The sequence below is a fragment of the Medicago truncatula genome, chromosome 4 (genome assembly GCF_003473485.1).
Source record: "Medicago truncatula cultivar Jemalong A17 chromosome 4, MtrunA17r5.0-ANR, whole genome shotgun sequence".
NCBI lineage: Eukaryota > Viridiplantae > Streptophyta > Magnoliopsida > Fabales > Fabaceae > Medicago > Medicago truncatula.
Window position 1 is genome coordinate 3962822 of NC_053045.1, and position 20978 is coordinate 3983799.

General features: G+C 33.1%; 2 protein-coding genes and 1 pseudogene across 2 annotated transcripts; all 3 read right to left on the minus strand.

Annotated features, from left to right (window-relative positions):
- Positions 1 to 3402: 3402 nt before the first annotated feature.
- On the minus strand, positions 3403 to 4271 carry LOC25491431 (dirigent protein 22). Its single transcript, XM_013599342.3, has one exon. It carries the CDS (start codon positions 4151 to 4153, stop codon positions 3563 to 3565), a length of 591 nt encoding a protein of 196 aa, XP_013454796.1. The 5' UTR covers positions 4154 to 4271; the 3' UTR covers positions 3403 to 3562.
- Positions 4272 to 7338: 3067 nt separating this feature from the next.
- Positions 7339 to 14059, minus strand: LOC25491432 (dirigent protein 22-like; annotated as a pseudogene).
- Positions 14060 to 17489: 3430 nt separating this feature from the next.
- Positions 17490 to 18457, minus strand: LOC25491433 (dirigent protein 20). Its single transcript, XM_013599344.3, has one exon. It carries the CDS (start codon positions 18367 to 18369, stop codon positions 17779 to 17781), a length of 591 nt encoding a protein of 196 aa, XP_013454798.1. The 5' UTR covers positions 18370 to 18457; the 3' UTR covers positions 17490 to 17778.
- Positions 18458 to 20978: the final 2521 nt, after the last annotated feature.

Consider the following 20978-nt stretch of genomic DNA (forward strand, 5'->3'; position numbering starts at 1 on the left):
TGTTAACGAAATATTTTTTTTTTTTAAAATTTTTAGCACTCATAATTGAGAATATTGATTATATTTTACGATAATATATAAAAAAATTACTATGATTCTTATAAACAATGAACTGATGTTTTTTCTTACGAAATGATGTTCTATAAAATATAAATATTGATAAATAGTTATTTATTTCATAAAAAATAATCGTTAATTTATAAAATTATGAAGAAAAAGTACCGATACACCTTATTTTGTGAGTGTACGGTAGAAGTTCCCCACTTATTATGGATCAAAAATATAAAAAGAGAAGTGATCATTGAACATCAAAATTTTGATCTGAAGATAATATTTTTGTATTTGTTATTGGAGTATAACAAATACAAAAAAAAGTTTTCTTAATCATAACAATGAGAAAAAGCATATATAGGAATAGGAATAGTATATCATTTGGTTCCATTCAATGGCTGAATCAGAATGGGTGTATGGCGTGGTTGTTGGCTCATGATCATGGTTGCGTCATTTTAGTGACTCACATGCATCATTATAAAGAAGTAGAGAGAGTAGTTTATCATTTTAGTACTAATTTTTTGCTGTTACTAAAATAGTAATATAAAAAAATTTACCGAATAATATTAAAGACAATTTATTATTTCTTTCAGGATAATGTTTCGGTAGTTTTATTTGAGCTAGTTTTATTAGTTTACGTCTATTCGTAAGTAGTTTAGTGGCTAGAGCTCACACAATTAAATTGTGGAGAAGTGGAGTATCTGGGGTTCGAACCCCAGCCCCTGCATATAATATGTAATATCCCTACCAACTGAGCTAAGCTCACGGGGATGTCTATTTGTAACTTTAACAACCGTTAATTGTAACAACATGAATTGTTTTCCTCTTCTGACATTTCATTCTTTCAAATTTAATTGCTCCGAAAAGTGTTCATCCTTCACTTTTATTTCGTTTTATTCTATTCTTCAAAAAAAAAAAAAAATTATTTTATTCTAATTGACATCCTTATAAAAAACATTGGAAAAAATGTTGTGTGGTTATAGCCAAAATATGTCATACGTGGATCCGTCGATGTAAAGAAGGGTTAATTAAGTAATTTTTGTTTATAAATATCCAACATTTTGTTTTAACCCCTACAAAAAATGGTGATGGTCAAAATAAATCTTCATACCCTTTGACGGAAATGGATTATGGAATGTGTTAGTACAACTTGCTTCAGTTCTGGTTTAACGGGAGTCCAACCAATGAGTTTAAATCGAAACGTGGGTTCGGGCAAGGAGACCCTCTATTATCATTTTTCTTTGTACTAGCAATTAAATGAAGGCATCTATGAAGACTAGGCTCTTCACAGGGTACTCAGTAGATCGTTCTAACAACATCTCTAGCTCTCACTTATAATTTGTTGATGGCACTTTATTGTTGAGTGTCAAGAGTTGAGTAAATGTTCAATCCCTGAAAGTTGTTCTTATTCTTTTGGAGGCGATTTCAGGTCTAAAGGTTAATTTTAATAAGAGTATGTTGGTTGGTGTTAATGTGCATGCTTCATGGTTGGCAGATGATGCTTCCGTTTTGAATTGTAAAATTGGTCATATTCAATTTCTTTAATCGAGACATTCTATTGGTGGTGATTCCCGCCAACTGAATTTCTGACATCCGCTCCTTGGCCATATAAAATCTAGATTTTTAATTTCGAAGAGTAGAAACCTGTATTTGGATGGCCGATTGGTTATTATGAAGTATGTCTTGCCTTTTTATTCGGTTTACTTTATTTGCTTCTTCAAGGCTCCCACAAATATCATTTCCATTATCGAATCTATTTTTAACTTTTTTTTCCTAGGGGTAGTAAGGATGTTAGGAAAATTTCATGGATAAAATGGGATGTAGTTTGCTCTAGCAAAGAGAAATGATGGTTGAAGGAGGATCATGGTAGTTTGTGGGTTAGAGTGTTGTCAGCTAGTGACGCAGAACGGAAGAAAGGATTAGCAAACACTAAACCTATATTGAAAAGAAACAATTTTATAAGCGACAGACTTGTAAAAGTAGGATTTTGGAATTCACCAAAAATTGAGAAAACTCTCAAAAATATTATTGAATAAATAAAAGTTGGCTTTTATGCTACAATTGTTAAGCTTAAATAGGGAATTAACAAAACCCTAATAGGCCGAATATCCAAACATAAAACAAAACAAACAAATAAAACAATTAGGCTGAAAGAATTAAAATACTAATGAAACCCTCCTATATCATGTAGGATAGGGGAGGCTGTGTGCTGGTTTCACGCAGAAAGGGGAAAAGGGTTCAGTGTGGTAGAGTTATTTAGCCAATATTAGCAATGGTGTTGGTACGGGTGGAGGAAGATGGATAGTTGATAATTCTGTGTGTGAAGTTGGTGAGGAACAACATTCTTATTTTGGTGGAATCTTTGGTTGGATGGAGAGGTTCTTAAGGAAAGGTTCAACCGCCTTTTTGAGCTTTGTGATAATAAAATGGCAACATTGGCTGAGATGAATCATTTAGGGTGGGGCGAGGGAGGCGATGCTTGAATGTGAAATATCATATGAGGTAATGGGCTTGGGAGGAGGAGCAACTGAGGGAGTGTAATGCTATGTTAAATTCTATTATTTTGCAGGATGATGTTATTGGCAGGTGATTCTGGAGTTTGCGTTCTTCAAAAAGAAAATATGGTGAGTTCAGCTTAAACCTTTTTACAACAATCAACGGTTCAAAACAACATTGCAGTATAATCTTGTTTTTTGACATCAAGATGTTCCTCTAAAAGTCAATCTTTTGTGTGGCGTCTACTTCTCAACTACCTTCCAACAAACAACAATTTGTTCAAGAGAGGGGTGATTCCATAACTGCTCAATCTTGTGTGGGAGGGTGTGGTAAGTTAGAAGACGCGGCTCGATTTTTTTTTTGCATTGCGACTATTTTCATCAAGTCTGGATCGTGGTTTCTTCTTAGCTAGGCTTCGTCATGGTCACTCCTTATCGTATTTAAGATCACTTAACTCAGTTCGACATTGACTTCTCTAAATACAAACAAGGCATTACCCAATTAATTTTTGTTTTCAACGGTTTGGGTTTTATGGAAAGAAAGAAATGCAATAATCTTCAAGAATAAACATAATTCTATCCAACAATTGCTTGACAAAATTAAGGTGCAATCCTATGGTTGGTTGAAAGCGAAGCACATCAACTTTGTTTTTTAACCACCACATGTGATCGCTAAATCCTCTTTTATATTTATGATTGTCTTCTTTGCTTTCTTGATGATGATTTTTATCATATTCCGATGTAGCAATACATTTCTCCTTGCTTCTGTTAAGCACTCCTTATGCGGATAAAGTAAAGTCGTTTGGTTATATGTAATTCCATTTTACCTTCTTAATAAGTGTTTTTTTTTTCACCATTAAACTAATAAATTACATCATAATTCATTTGATTTCATATGATGCATGATTTATTTCACATGTGCATATAGTAGAATCGACTACTAAAATAAACATAAACATAACTTGAACAACAACAAACTTATTTTTTGAACAGAAAACAACAACAATAGTTAACAATTAATAGTGAAAAACATGAACATTGTACTCAACACAAGCATCCTCAGATTTGAAATCAATCGAATGAGTATTAGCTTCAGCATAACCTCTAGCAAATCTGAAAACTCCACTACCACCAATCACAGGCATCTCTCTAACTTTATGAAAAACAGCATTCCTTCCCAATATAGTAAGTGTACTTCCATTATACTTTCCTTCAGTAAAAGCAAAATTCATAGCCATAAGCAAATCAACTTCATCTTTGCATGCAGATGCATAGAACCCTTGAGCTTTTCCAACAATCTTAGAATTCAACTGTGGTCCTAAAGTTAAAGGGTTGTCGATCATGCGGACTGAACCAAAGGCAGTGTTGGAGTTTAATGATGGTGGAATAACTACGATAGAAGTAGGGTTTTTTCCACTCACTATGTCATGCCAATAAAATTTGAAATGACTTAGCTTTTCCTTCTTGTTTAGGCCTAACAACTTGCGATCTATTGGACGAACAAAATCAACTGTGTCTTGTTTTTCTGATGAAGTTGAAGCAGAGAGTGTGTTGCAAGATATGAGAAGGAAGAAGAACAAAGTGATGAGGAAATGTTTGGAAGGCATTATGGTGGATGCAAGAGATTGTTGTGATGCTAACTGTGGAGACAGTAAAGTAGTGGAGGACTAGGAGAGAAGACAATAATAGTGGAAGCTTAATGAAGTGAAGTTAAAGAAAGTGAGGAACAAAATTATAAGAAGAGGAAAGTGAAGGAAAAATGACAAATGGAGTGGGATGTAGGGTACGTATTTTTCTAACTATTTCATTTTTTTAACAAGTAAAAATGAGATTATATATAAACACCAACGAAGAGGCCTTAAAAGCACCCGGTGTACCAACAAAGACCTCAAGGGTCCGTTTGATGGTCAGGATAGGGAGATATGATATGATACATTAATCATATCCTGCTTAAATTTCATGTTTGATGCACCAAAGTGATAGGATAAAATAAATCATTTCTCTATCTTATTTTGACTTTCCTTTGTCATTTATATCATAAGTATAAGCTGAGTTATAAATTATCCAGATGAGATTAGAATATCATTCCTTATTTATTATCTTGATATTCTGTTATTTTTAAAATATTGTCGTTTTTAAAATAATGATAGCATGTATTTTCTATTATAATCAATAACATACCATTTTTACAATATTTAATTAATTATGAGAGCAATTTTTTCATTTAATAATAATGATATCCTTTTTTTATCATGTGCGCATCAAACACATGATAGGATTAATATCATGCCCCTTTTCCTATCATGACCATCAAACGGATCCTAATCTTAAAAAGAAGTGACTTTTGGACATCAAAATTTTGATCTTACCTGTGTATTTTGGTTTTTATGTTAATTTTTATAACTAGTGTGTAGAAGATAAAATGTTTAAAAAAAAAAAAAAAAAAAAAAAAAAAGCACATACAATGTCGTATAATCTCTGTATTTTGATGTTCATCTTACTTTTTTTTTTTTTTTTTTGGTCTTAATGTTCATCTTACTTTTATTGTTATGCTTCGTTGTTTGTTTTTTGTATTGCTTGTTTTGGTACATGTTTGCACACCATATGTTTGACGAAGTGGTTGAAAACGAACTGTTGCATAGGTACTATAGTTCAACAAAAGGGCTTATGGCGGCTTTCATTAATTTCAACATCCTCTTAACCACGCAAATGTCTTGTTAAGATGTGATAAAATTGTTCATATCAAAATCACTTATAGTTAATTTGAGCGAACATATGTAAACATCTTTTCTGAAGTTGGATGAATTTAAAAACTGTGCATCTCAACTTAATTATTGTTGGACGAAAAGGAGTTTTATTATTTATGCAATCAAAATTAAAACTTGAAATTAATTAAAGGATCAAATGACTTTTTAGTTTTTGAAGGAAAGGATCAAATGACCTATTAAGCATAGAATCTATTTTAAAATCAAAAGTCACAAATAGTAACTTCAATTTCTTTTAAAGTCATACTAGTCTGCCAAAATTGACAACTGGGAGAATTGAATATTAGATCTTGAGAGGAGCATACTTCAATGTCTCAAGTCAAAATCAATGTCTCAAATTATTCTCATATTTGCTAGGAACTTTGAAGTGTGATGCTCTTAAAATCTTAAGTTCGATTCTCTCGCAAACAATCAGGTGAACTAGTTTATCTTCTTAAAAAAAATGTCAATTCAATTTTGTTATTGATCATTTCATTGTTTAGAGATTATTATTCTCAAGGTATCCTTTAGATCACACAAAAGAGAGTTATATCGATAAAGTTGAAAATAAATTGACAAAAAAGATAATAAATTATTGGTGACCTTAATCATCAAGGGAGACTATTTTAGCTTCAAATATTGCCCTTTAGAAAATTTATAAATTTAGAAAATTAAGTATTTTTCTTCACTTTGGCTTTTTTTCTACATGAGTAGCATGATATTGAGGGCTAAATTTATAATAACTTAAGTATTTTTCTTCACTAAATTTAGATTAACATGAGTAGTACATATTGGTAATTCACACCTTAGTGTTTTTAGGTGACTTATAGATTATTGATGTTATTAAGCATATGTGCTGGATTAAGACAATATTAAGTCATATATTTCTCTTCTCCCTATCTGAAAAGAACTATAGGCATAAATATACGGGTTGAGGAAGAACCAAATCAGCCGCCACTAACCTATGTTGTGTATTTCACATCACGATTTCTTCTCTGTGATCGTTGCTGTTGAGAGGACCATCAAAGCCTCATTCAAGTATTCCTAATACCTAATTATTAATATCCTTGATTAATGAAACATGTCGTAGATCCGATCATAATCATGTTCAATGTTTTGTTTGCTTAAATTATTGATTCATAATTATTGAACATATTTTATGATTTTATGGTTCGTTGGGATTATGTCAAATTCACGTCAAATATATAGCTAAATTATTTATTACAACAACTAAAAAGTTATTAAATTACGGTTATCAAAAGTAGTAGGTTTGCATTGAATTTAACAATATTTTAACTTTTAAAAAGTCAAATTTATCACTTTTCACCATTTTTCAATGCAATATTTCTAAATTTATCCTATTAACCAAAGTTCGAAGGACACTCTTTAACATTTCCCATTAATAACCATACTAAATCCAAATCAAAAACCAAAACAACCATATACATGTAACAAAAAAACAACAACCATAGACATAGTAAAAAACTAAGGGTTAAATATGTTTTTGATCCATATAAAAATGTCAACTTTTCATTTTAGTCCCTCTAAAATTTTCCTTCAATTTTTAGTCCCTATAAAATTTTCAATCTTCACTTTTGGTCCCTCTTTTAAAGTAATGATTGAAAATTTTAGGCTTAATTGCACTTTTGGACCCCTATCTTTCTTAAAGTTGCGATTATGGCCCCCTAACTAATTTAAATACAAAACAGACCCCTATGTTTTGATTCTTTGGCAGTTTTGGACCCCCAGTCCATTAGTGAGGTGCCACGTGTATTATTTAGGGGGCCACGTGGCACCTCACTAATGGACTGGGGGTCCAAAACTGCCAAACAATCAAAACATAGGGGTCTGTTTTGTATTTAAATTAGTTAGGGGGTCATAACCGCAACTTTTGAAAAGATAGAGGTCCAAAAGTGCAATTAAGCCAAAATTTTATAGGGACTAAAATTTTAGAGGGACTAAAACGAAAAGTTGACATATTTATTGGGACCAAAAACATATTTAACCCAAAAAAACAAACACAAATCTTAAGTTAAATAATCAACAATTCAATAATGGAAAACATAAACATTATACTCGACAACAGCATCCCCAGATTTGATATCAAACCAATGAGTATTAGCTTCAGCAAATCTGAAAAGTCCAATACCACCAATCATAGGCATCTCTCAAACTTTATGAAAAACAACATTCCTTCCCAAAATAGTAAGTTTACTTCCATTATACTTTCCTTCAGTAAAAACAAAATTCATAGCCATTAGCAAATCAACTTCATCTTTGCATGCAGATGCATCTGTTAGTTTGTTTTAATTCAAGTTTAGTTTTAGTGATAATCACAATCAGTGGTTAATCACAAGTTTGTTTTAGTTTGTTATGAAGTTTGTTACAAGTTTGTTAGAGGTTAGCAAATAAGGTTGTTAGAGTTTGTTACATTGCTTGTGCTTCAAGCAACGTTTAGACTTGTATATAAGACCATTATCTTGTACATTCAAAAGAAGAATCAATAAAGATCATTTACAATTTTCATCATAACTTTCTTCTCTCTCAATTCTCTCTCTAATTCACATAAAACCTTAGAATCAGAAACTGCTTCTGAACTGCTTCTGAACAGTGCTTCTGAACTGCTTCTGAACAGTGCTTCTGAACTGCTTCTGAACAGTGCTTCTGAACAACTGCTTCTGAACACAGCTTCTGAACAAAGCTTCCGCTTCTGATTTTCTGCGCTATCAAATTGGCATCTAGAGCCTTTGGTTTCGTTCTAAGGGGTAATCAAGATCTTCAATCACGCAATTTGTAGAAAGAAACGCTGAAGGAATCACCATGAATGGTAGCAGCAGTTTCAACACACATCTTCCAATTCTTGAAGCACGCAATTGGGAAAGATGGAGTGCAGTGATGAAGAATCTGTTTGGAGCACAAGATTTGTTGGAAATTGTGCAGGATGGTATACATGAATTAGCTGCGAATGCTACTGAGGTGCAAAGGAACGCACACAAGGAATTGAAGAAGAAAGATTGCAAGGCTCTGTTCTTGATTCAACAAAGTCTTGATGAAGGAAACTTTGAAAGAATCTCAAAATCACTAAGTTCAAAGGAAGCATGGGACATTCTTTCAAAGTATCATGAAGGTGATGATAAAGTGAAGTTGATTAAGCTTCAATCTCTGAGAAGGAAATTTGAATTGATGCAAATGGAAGATGATCAGAAGATTTCTGAATACATCTCTAAACTCATTAATCTTGTGAATCAGATGAAGACTTGTAGTGAAGCAATCACTGATCAACAGATAGTTGAAAAGATTATGAGGACCCTATCTTCAAGGTTTGATTTCATTGTGGTGGCAATTCAGGAATCAAAAGATGTTAAGACATTGAAGATTGAGGAGCTGCAGAGTTCATTAGAAGCTCATGAATTGATGGTTTCAGAAAGAAGCAATGAAAGATCAATTCAACAAGCCTTGCAAGTTCAAACTATCAAGAAGGATGATTATGATAGGAAGAACTTCAAGAAAGGAAAGAAAAACTCTAAGGGAGGAAACTGGTCTAAAGGCAAGAACAATGGATCTGATAAAGGTGAATCTTCAAAGGAAGGAAATTCTAATCAAAAGAAGAAAGTTGATAAGAAGAAGATTCAGTGTTTCAAATGTGAGAAATTTGGACACTATGCCTCTGAATGTTGGTCTGGTAAAGGAAAGCAATCAAAAAATGATGAAGAGGAAGCCAAAATTGCACAAGATGATTCAGATTCTGAATCATTATTCATGATGGTTACAACAACTAGTAATGAGAGCTGCAATTCAGAAAGTTGGTTCTTAGATACTGGTTGTTCTAATCACATGACAGGAAACAAGACATGGTTAAGAGAAGTGGATCCTGGAAGAAATACAAAGGTGAAACTTGCAGATCATAGAGTCTTAATTGCAGAAGGAATGGGGAATATTGCTATTGAAGGAAAGAATGGGAAAGTGGCAATAATTGAAGAAGTTCTCTATGTTCCTGGAATGCAGTGCAATTTGCTGAGTGTAGGTCAGTTCATTCAGAAAGGATACTCAGTTACTATGAAGGACAACACCTTTAAGTTGTTTGATAATCATCAAAGGTTAGTTTTGAAAACTCCTCTTGCAAAGAATAGAACTTTTCAGACCAATATGAAAGCTGTAGAACTGAACTGTTTATCTGCTATGGTAAAAGATGAAGATAGTTGGTTATGGCACTATAGATTTGGTCATCTCAATTTTAGAGGTCTTAATCAATTGGTTGATAAAGAAATGATTCTGGGAGTTCCTAAAATTGAGATACCTAACACAGTCTGTGGTACTTGCTTGTTGGGAAAGCAACCAAGAAGTGCATTCAGTTCAAGTTCAGCAAGTAGATCAAAGGAGCTGCTTAATGTTGTATATTCAGATGTGTGTGGTCCTTTAGAGGTTCCTTCATTAGGAGGAAACAAATATTTCATCAGTTTTGTTGATGAGTTTAGCAGAAAACTCTGGTTATATTTGATCAAGGCCAAAAGTGAAGCATTTGATATGTTCCAGAAGTTTAAAATCTTAGTTGAAAAACAGAGTGGTAAATCCATTAAGATTTTAAGAACTGATGGTGGTGGAGAGTATACCTCAAAGGTGTTTGAGAAGTTTTGTGAAGACAATGGCATTGTACATGAAGTCACTGCTCCTTATACTCCACAACACAATGGTTTGGCTGAAAGAAGGAATAGAAGCCTGCTTGACATGACCAGAAGTATGCTAAAGATGAAGAAGATGCCTAATACATTTTGGGGAGAAGCAGTAAGAACTGCAGCATACATCTTAAACAGATGTCCCACTAAGAAACTTAATCAAATTCCTGAAGAAATTTGGTTAGGATGCAAGCAGTCAACAAAACACTTAAGAGTGTTTGGTTCATTGTGCTATATGCATATCCCTGATGCAAAGAGAAGGAAGTTGGAGGATAAGAGTGAACCTATGATACTGGTTGGCTATCATGAGACAGGTGCATACAGATTGTATCATCCTCTGAATCACTCTATAGTGATTAGTAGAGATGTAAAAATCTGTGAAAATGAAGCATGGGATTGGACTAAGAAAGAGAAGAGTTCCAGTCACACAATTCCCACAATAATTGAAGATGATGATCAAGTTGAACAAGTTCAACTTGATACTGAAGTTCAACCTGAAGTGCATGTTGAAGAGAATCAAGTCACAAGAACTTCAGTTAGACAGAGATTTGCTTCAACTAGATTAGCTGGACATGAAGTCATTCCAGATAATGTAGTTAATGAAGAAGGGGAATTTGTTCATTTTGCACTATTAGCAGATGCAGAACCAATTAATTATGAAGCAGCATTGAATGAAGATGTATGGAAGAATGCTATGATTGAGGAGTTGAATTCAATCAACAGAAACAACACATGGAAGTTGATTGAACTGCCTGCTAGTAAGAAACCAATAGATGTGAAGTGGGTTTTCAAATTGAAACTGAAGCCAAATGGTGAAGTAGCCAAGTACAAAGCAAGATTAGTGGCTAGGGGATTCATGCAGAAGGCTGGTATGGATTACTTTGAAGTATATGCTCCAGTTGCTAGATTGGAAACTGTGAGATTGATAGTTGCTATAGCTTGTGGAAGAAACTGGCCAATGCATCATTTGGATGTAAAATCTGCTTTTCTAAATGGTCCTTTAGATGAAGAAGTGTATGTGACACAGCCACCAGGTTTCAAAATCAAAGGGAAAGAGGATATGGTGTACAGATTACACAAAGCTCTCTATGGATTGAAACAGGCACCAAGGGCTTGGAACAAGAGAATTGACAGTTTTCTTGTACAGCAAGAATTTGTCAAATGCAAGTCTGAGTATGGTGTATATGTGAAGAAAGGAAGTGAAGGTAATCAACTACTCATCTGTCTTTATGTTGATGATTTGATAGTGACTGGTAGTGATATGAATGAGATAGAAGCATTCAAATCACAGATGATGAGTGAGTTTGAAATGTCAGATTTGGGAAAATTGACATACTTTCTAGGCATGGAATTTACTGAAGTTGCAGAGGGATTGTTGATGCATCAAAAGAAGTATGCATCTGATATATTGAAGAGGTTCAATATGATGAGCTGCAATCCATCATCATCACCAGCTGAGACAAATGTAAAACTGGTAATGAATGAAGATGAAGAACCTGTGAATCCTACATTGTTCAAGCAAATTGTCGGTTCACTGAGGTATCTATGCAATAGTAGACCTGATATTGCATATGCAGTTGGCATAATCAGTAGATTCATGAGTGAACCAAGAGTATCTCACCTGCTAGCAGCCAAAAGAGTGATGAGATACATCAAAGGAACACTGCAGTATGGCATTTTATTTCCTAAGTGCTTAAATGAAAATTCTATTGAACTGATAGCATATTCTGATGCTGATTGGTGTGGAGACAGACAAGATAGAAAGAGCACTTCAGGGTACCTATTCAAGTTTATGAATGCTCCAATTTCATGGTGTGCTAAGAAGCAACCAGTTGTAGCATTGTCAACCTGTGAATCTGAGTATATTGCAGGGTGTATGGCAGCATGTCAGGCAATATGGCTTGAAAATATACTTAAGGAGATGGAGATAGAGGTTAGCAGACCTATAGAATTACTCATAGACAACAAATCTGCTATAAGCTTAGCAAGAAATCCAGTTCTGCATGGAAGAAGCAAGCATATAGAAGCAAAGTTTCATTTTCTGAGGGAACAAGTGAACAAGGGAGCACTACAGATTGTTCATTGTTCTACTGAGCTGCAGCTTGCAGACATATTCACTAAGGCATTGAAGGTTGACAGATTCATCAAGCTCAGAAGCTTGATTGGAATGAAGGAAGTGGAAACTTGAATTAAGGGAGGATGTTAGTTTGTTTTAATTCAAGTTTAGTTTTAGTGATAATCACAATCAGTGGTTAATCACAAGTTTGTTTTAGTTTGTTATGAAGTTTGTTACAAGTTTGTTAGAGGTTAGCAAATAAGGTTGTTAGAGTTTGTTACATTGCTTGTGCTTCAAGCAACGTTTAGACTTGTATATAAGACCATTATCTTGTACATTCAAAAGAAGAATCAATAAAGATCATTTACAATTTTCATCATAACTTTCTTCTCTCTCAATTCTCTCTCTAATTCACATAAAACCTTAGAATCAGAAACTGCTTCTGAACTGCTTCTGAACAGTGCTTCTGAACTGCTTCTGAACAGTGCTTCTGAACTGCTTCTGAACAGTGCTTCTGAACAACTGCTTCTGAACACAGCTTCTGAACAAAGCTTCCGCTTCTGATTTTCTGCGCTATCAGCATCGAACCCTTGAGATTTTCCAACAAGCTTAGAACTCAGTTCTGGTCCTAAAGTTAAAGGGTTGTCGATCATGCGGACTGAACCAAAAGCAGTGGTTGTGTTTAGTTTCATTGGTGGTGGAACAATTATTACCGAAGGAGGGTTTTTTCCACTCGCTATCTCGTGCCAGTAGAATCTGAAATGACTTAGTTTTTCCTTCTTTAGGCTTAATAATTTGCGGTCTATAGGACGAACAAATTCAAAAGTGTCATCATTTTCTGATGATGATGATGTTGAAGTGATGGTGTTGCATGAGAGGGGAAGTGATGAGTAAAACCGCAAGTGTACAGTTCTATCGAAGTAGTAAAAAGTACACGGTTCATTTAGAGGACAAATCCTTCACAAAACAAACTCTAAACCTAGAAGTTTATATTGGACCTACTTTCTAAATACAAGTTTCTCTTAAGCGCGTATCAAAGCTTCTCTCGAAGTCATTGAGTGTGTTCATCTAGCAACCACGCTTATTCTCATGGTTGATTGCTATTAGAATCCTTGAAGAACGAAACTTTATGTGTCTCAAGGTTTGCTAGACTATTCTCATGTTTCGCAATCCTTTTCTAATTTCACTTGTTCCAATATCAAAGCTTCGCGTTCGCTTTATGAATTGATATTTGTGATGATGAATTAACAAATACTAACCCTCCGCGTTCGCTTTATGAGTTTGATATTTGTTAATTCATTATAAAAACGGTGAAATTAGATTAGAAAATAGATTTATATAAAATAAGGTTTATGGTTTGGTTTGATTAGGATTACGTCATAAGACTTATCCAACAATTCCAAGACAAGAAGAAACTACTCACTAACGTTCATTGTAGACATAGAAGAGAAGAAGAAGAAGAACATAAAATAAAGGGTGAACTTTTATTCAAAGAAGCAATTGTCACTTATTATTTCCAAGAACACAAAAGATTATTTGTTGTGATTGCTAGCTACTCTATTTATTGTTTACAATGACTTAAGCCCTAAGAAATATAACACTACAATGTTCCACAAGAAACCAAAGACTTTTAGGTCAGAAATAAACTAATAGGTAGCTTGTCTAAAAAGCAAAAGTAGCAAAAGGACCAAAAGGGGTGCACCTCTTGTCGTATTATTATTGTACAAGATCTTCAAATTCTTTGCACATTATATTTTTGTATGAGATATTCATATGTTTTACATGAATCCTTGCACCAGATGTTTGTGTAAGATCTTTTATATTTTTGACACAAATCAGCTCCAATTCTCTTTTCTTTTGCTCCAAGACTAAATCTTTTGAATATTTGTTCCTGAAATTAAATAACTTGCAATTGAAGTAAAAGAGTTCTAAAAAGGAAATAAACTTAAATAAAACGGACTCAAATACTATATTAAAAACACTAATTATTGACTCATCAAGAAGGAAGAAGAACAAAGTGATGAAGTGTTCGGTTGGCATTGTAGTTTGTGGTGGGGTTAGTGAGATTTGTTGTGATACTAACTGTGGTGGAGAGAAGAGAATAATGACAACGTCAATGAATTATGAAGTGTGTGGGTGAGGGGTTTATTTATAAGAAAACAGATGTAGAAAGGTGTAAAGTGAAGGACAAAGTACAGAAACAATGGAGTAGAATGTACAAGGAAAAAATATTTTTCTATTTCTAGTACCAAAAAAAAAAAGTTTCTATCTCCACTACAAAAAAATGCTTAAAATTTGTAAAAAAAAAAAAAAAAAAAAAAAAAAGTAGAATAAAGAGTACACATCACGCAAAGTTTTCTCTCTCTTTTTTTTTACAAGTTTTTCTCTTTCTTAATTTGCATTTATATACATATACTTGTATGAAAACTCGTGTCAAGCACGGGTTAGAATTTCGCCATACTTACAATATTGAATGAAGACGTTGTATCATTCTCATTTATTTAGTTGCTCTCTGTATAATTGGTTCATCCACACCAATGTTGGCTAGCTCTCCCGTAAAGTCCAACGATGATATCACAACTCAGTTCAACTTTATCAGGAAGCAGAAGTGGTTATTAGTTGTAGATATCTTAGATACAGAGAGTCTCAAACTTGTTGGAGAGGTGTTATTGTGTAAAGTGTGAGTTAAAATTCCACAAGTGTGAGTTAAAGTGTTGAGCAATATATAAATGATATGACTCATATACCTAATTTCTTAAGGATTAGGGTGAAGATGTGGCGTTAAACTCATTTGTGTAGATATCAATCTCACTTAATGGTTTCTTTTAGTCTAATATTGTGATCAAACTCAATGTACGCTACTCTGAAAGTCCCAAAAATTTTATGAATTGTTTTGTTGTTTGTTGGATGTCATTTGTTTAATTTTTTAAACTTAAATTTTAGTTATTTGATTTCATTCTTTTTCATGCAAAATTATCATCTATCCTTTGTGTTTAAAGTTCCACATTGACTGCAAGAGTAGATGGTAACAAAAATATAGGTGAAATGACTCATATATCTAATGTTTTAAGGTTTTAGATGAAGATGTGGCGTGAGTCTTAACTTTTGTAGCTGATCTTATCCAACCCAGTTTAGACTCCCCCAAAAGTCACATTATGATGAACCTTTTTTTTAGTTTTAGATATCATTTATTTAATTTATTGTCATAAATTTTAGTTTTTAGATGTCATTCTCTTTGATCTTTAGTCTTTGGTGGGATCTAACAAGGGAAAATTGTAGACGTGTTAGGTTGAATTGACAAAATACATATTTATTAAACATTTTAAGTGAACATGTTGTGTCAATCTTACTTTTGTGATTGCTCTCAACCTAGTATGATCCCAACATTTGTATGTCAATTGTTTGATTCTTTTATTCTTAAAATTTATTTTTTTGCATGCATCTGATTTGCTTTAACACTATTTTTTATTCAGCATATATTATTTAAAATTCCTTTACATTTGATCTTTGGGATGTGACAATGGAAAAATGAATATATCTTATGCTGAGTTGATAAAATACATGTTTAATGAACATTTTAAAATAATGTGACATTTTTTTAATTTTGTCTAACTTTTTTGGTAAAATTAAAACCCAAAAATCTTCAACTTCTCAACAAATCTATATCCCCTCACAAACATTACATATATTTTTTTCCATATCGTTTCTCTCATGTTCAATTTTCTTTTTCATTTTCGTTTTTTTCTTTCTAATTTCCTTTCTCTTTTCTCACAAAAAAATGAACATAAACTTCATTCGATTAATCCACTTCCAAGCCACCTTTTTTAATATGTTATGCCTCCTTTAGACCATATTTGCCTATGTCACATGATTACAAACACTGATGGTCTCACACTTATTAAGATATGTTAATGTGTAAAGTGTGAGTTGATGTTCTACATTGAATAAAAGAGTAGATAGCGAACAACATATGAGTGAGATTCCCCATATACATGATGCCTTAAAATTTTGTGTGAAGATATGGTCTCAATCTTACTTGTATTGTTGATATTGTCCTAATATGATGATTCAACACAATGTATGTGATGGTCGGATTAGGCAAGTGTATCAAATTGTTTACTAAGTAATAAAGTGCAAGTAGAGTATCATATCCACATGAATTGTGTCGTTTCATCCAAACAATTCACGTTACTTATTATTTTTTAACAATAAAATAAAATAAAAAGTTGAGGGTTTAAAGATTTGCAATTTTATCTATTTGCAACAGAGCAAGTTACCTTTTTTGGTTGCAGAAATGTTAACAACGATTAGGATTCCCCCTATTCATTTGTTGGATTTATGTAACAGTCAAGTCTTATTCGAGTTAATTCACATAAGGTGATGAGTTTGTGGGACGTGATAACCTAATCAGTTGTCAAGCTGCACCTGTTGATCGCAATGTGATCATTATGTGCGGTATCTATACTATCTCGATCGATTTACGTCTATCCCTCCGCATGTTGAGTTGTATCTGCTGATCACACGGTGATCCTTACATATGGGGTTTATAAAAGACTAAAATTACCATTAAAATTTAGGACATGCTAACAAGTGACCTCAAGACACTTGATAAAAAATTTAATGTAAAAATTTTATCTTGTAATTTGTATATTAAACACATTGAAACATCAAAAAACAACATTTTCTACATAAAAACTATCAATTGTTTTCTTTTTTAAATCCTTAACAAATGTCCTTAAATTATTTATTAGCAAGACCCTTGAAAAATTTCTAAGAACTAAATTTAAAAACTCATAATATTTTAGGGAACATGTTTATCCCTTTTCTTAATCATAACAATGAGAAAAAACATAGATAGGAAAACATATCATTTGGTTCCATGGCATCACATGGCTGAATCTGAATAGGTGTGTGGCGTAGTTGTTGGCTCATGATTGCGTCATTTCATTGACTCGCATGCATCATATAAAGAAACAAGGGAAATGCTAACTCATTTAATTGTTTTTGTAGTTTTCAATTAAAATAAAAAAATGTTTATTTTAGTAATCTTTTATCCTAAAAACCCATTTAAAAAAATGAAAGAAAAAAGAGAGAAGAAAAGTGGCCCTTCATGTTCGCCATATTATAATATGGCAACCATCATTATACAACAAATATATATAAAATGGAAGAATAGTGCATGTTGGCCATTTCATATGGGTAGGGCAATTATATCTTCTTTTTTCGGGCATTTGTATATTTTTTTTGAGTAAAGATCTTCTCCACTTTTTTTTTTTAAATCAAATGGGATGAAGAGTATTACAAAAAATCCAACAAATGCACTTGTACTTCCATTCTCCCATCCATAAATATGTTTTTTACCATTGAATTAATTAATTATATTATATCTCATTTGATTTTTTCTTGGTCAAGTATCTCATTTGATTTAATATTGAGATTTACAAATCAAAATGTTGGAAACTAAGTAATATATGAATGATTTGTCTCACTTGTATATTATATAATTGGCTAGTAAACCTGACTCAACAACCACAACTCAACCGAAAACGGTAATACAACAATGAATAATAAAAGTAGTAAATTAGAAACCAACCGAACGAAAATCCAGTTAACAACGCAATGCGTAGCATATAGATACACACCTAGGCATAACCTATCGAACCCAACGCAGGGTTCGAAACCAGATTGACCAGTAAAATAAACATAACTTGAAGAAAACAATATTTTTTTTAATGGAAAACAACAACAATAATTAACAATCAATAGTGAAAAACGTGAACATTGTACTCAACACAAGCATCCCCAGCTTTGGCATCAATCCAATGAGTAGTAGCTTCAGCATAACCTCTAGCAAATCTGAAAAGTCCACTACCACCAACAACAGGCATTTCCCTAACCTTATTACGAGCATGATTCCTCCCCAAGATAGTAATGGTACTACCATTATACTTTCCTTCAATGAAAGCAAAATTCATTGTCATAAGAAAACCTATTTCTTCCTGTGAAGCAGATGCATAGAATCCTTGAGCTCTACCAACAAGTTTAGAACTCAATTCGGGTCCTAAAGTTAAAGGGTTGTCAATCATGCTAACTAAACCAAAAAAAGTGGTTGAGTTTACTTTTGATGATGGTGGAACAATTGCAACCGAAGTTGGATTTTTTCCACTAACTATGTCATGCCAATATAATTTGAAATGACTTAGCTTTTCCTTCTTGTTTAGGCCTAACAACTTGCGATCTATTGGACGAACAAAATCAAAGGTATCTTCTTTTTCTAATGTTGAAGAAGTGAGTGTGTTACAAGAGATAAGAAGGAAGAAGAACAAAGTGAGGAAATGTTTGGAAGACATTGTGGTAAAAATGTTGACGTTTTGATGCTACTGTGGAGATAGTAAAGTAGTGGAGAATAATAATGGAGGCTTAGTGAAGTGAAGGTGAGGAACAAATATAAAGAGAGGAAAGTGGACAAAAGGAGTGGGGGTGTAGGGTCAAAGTATTTTTCTACTTTTATTTTTTATTTAGATATTTCATTTTTATTTTTTTTGAAATATATCTAATTCAAAAATAGGAATGGACAAAAGGAGTGGGATGTAGGGTCAAAGTATTTTTCTAATTCTATTTTATTTTTTAGATATTTCATTATTTTTTTTTTTTAAATATATCTAATTCAAAAACCGAAGTGGAATAAAGGAAGTGGTAATCAATGTGTAAAGTGTCTCCAAGCAACAACAACAAAAACAGACCTAGATCTAAGTGTAGAACAAAACCACAAGCATAATCAAAGCACAAAGATAAGCAATGAAAGAAAGGAACAAACACACCGAGATTGTTGACCCAGTTCGGTCCAATATAACCTAATCTAGAGGAGAGAGTAGCTCTCCAATCCACTATGATGAAAGTGTTACAAAGAGTTACAAGAAAATAGCTTGCAAACTTACACAAGAACAAGATCTAATTTCTACCCATTTTGTGTCACCCACTCTCACAATATGAATCCTAAGAGAAAATACAAAAGGAAGCTTTTTGATCATTCCAATGGTGAAATCTCACTACCCAAGGTGTTTACAATGTTTCCCAACCCAAGAGATCCTCACTACAAAGACACTCAACCCTAAAGTTACCTCCTTTGTAATCCAAGTTTCTCTCCCTTCAAGCTCACCTTCAAAATCTGCACAAGAACATTTATATAGCAGTCTTCAGCTGTCAAAATCATGTCAAGTTTTCCAAAACGTGGCACGATTGGTGCGTACGACCCAAGGTACGACCAACCTTATCTTGAAAACGTACCGAGCAAATTTGAAAATCGTGTCACGTTTTCCCAAAATCGTGACACGATTGAGCACCCTGCAAACCATGCTCGCTGCTTGGAAAATCGTGACACGTTGATGTAATCGTGTCACGATTTCTCTGTTCTTCCAAACCACAAATTTGAAGCCAATATACAACATTCTCCACCTTGACTTCTAATTGGTGGTGATGTCAATTTAACCATCAACCACCATGATGCTCTCTCCAAAAGGGAATTAATCTTCAATGAACTTGATCAAGTCCAAGCAATGCTTGAACCTTGATCTAGGTAATCACTTGGTAAACACATCCGCCGGATTATCTTCCGATGCCACTTTTTCCACCACAATCTCTTTTGATTCAATCATATCTCTAACAAAGTGCAAGCGAATGTCAATGCGCTTTGTCCTCTCATGATACACTTGATGATTCGCCAAGTGAATGACACTTTGACTATCACAATGTATCTTCACACATTCTTGAGTAATTCCTAACTCACCAATCATACCTTTCAACCATATTTCACCCCTTCAACAAGGGCAATATACTCTGATTGAGTTGTTGATAATGCCACCACGAATTGTTGATTTGCCTTCCAACTAATATACTCCGCTTCTATCGGGTTTTATGTTTACTCTCTATGGCACAGCTATTAGTTGGATTCTTCAGTTAACACAACATTTTCATCATCCAGTGGCTGCTGCTTCTTTTTCTTCGTTAACTCCTTCATGAATTTGGCATACATTAGCATTTGATCAAGGGCCTCAACAAATGAGATGCTAACTTCCAACTTGGTGAATATTTCCATAAACTTTTGAAAAATATCCATAATTTTCTTCTTCTTGGTCATGTCTGGATAGGGAAACTTAGTTCACACAAGATGATATTTCACGAGGCTTATCACCATATATGAGAAGTTGGCATTTTATTTTCGTCGAGATGAAACCTATATCTATCAACTTCAACAATTCTACTCTTGGACGAAACATAGTCATTTTAACAATACTATATTTAGAAGGTGGAAACATAGTCACTTGAACCATGGTTCTCTTTGTTACGTGATAAAAGTTTGGATACACAATTACCACCCTTAAAGTATTGATTGCGTGATAGCTATACATTTTAAAAATTGTAAAATATACATTACAAGTTAATTTTATAATATTGATGTTCACAAACTTACATATTTCAATGTTATTACTTCATGGATGATATAGATTTTATAATTTTCAAAATGTTATTATTTTAAAATGCATAGTCTTCACGTACTTAATACTTTAAGGGTTGTTAACTACGTATTCAAACTCGTATCACATATCAAAGAGAATCGTGAACCAAGTGACTATGTTTTGACTATTTAAATATAGTTAAAGTAGATAAAAACAAGATTAGGTTTAAAATATAAAATACTAGACATCAACAATTGTATATAAAAGTTGAATGATTTTTGAAATGTTTAATTTAAAAAATATGAGAAGTTTTGCAAACTAAATCAATTATCGAGTTAGTTCATGAATCAAGCTAAGCTATACATGACTTAAGATCAATTCATTTAATTAAAAGACTTCATTTTTAACTCATGTTCAACGAATCAATAATTGAGTTGAGTCTTAAGCTTTATTTGAATTGGCTCGGTTTATTGACAATCCAAACTCCAACCAACAACCAATCT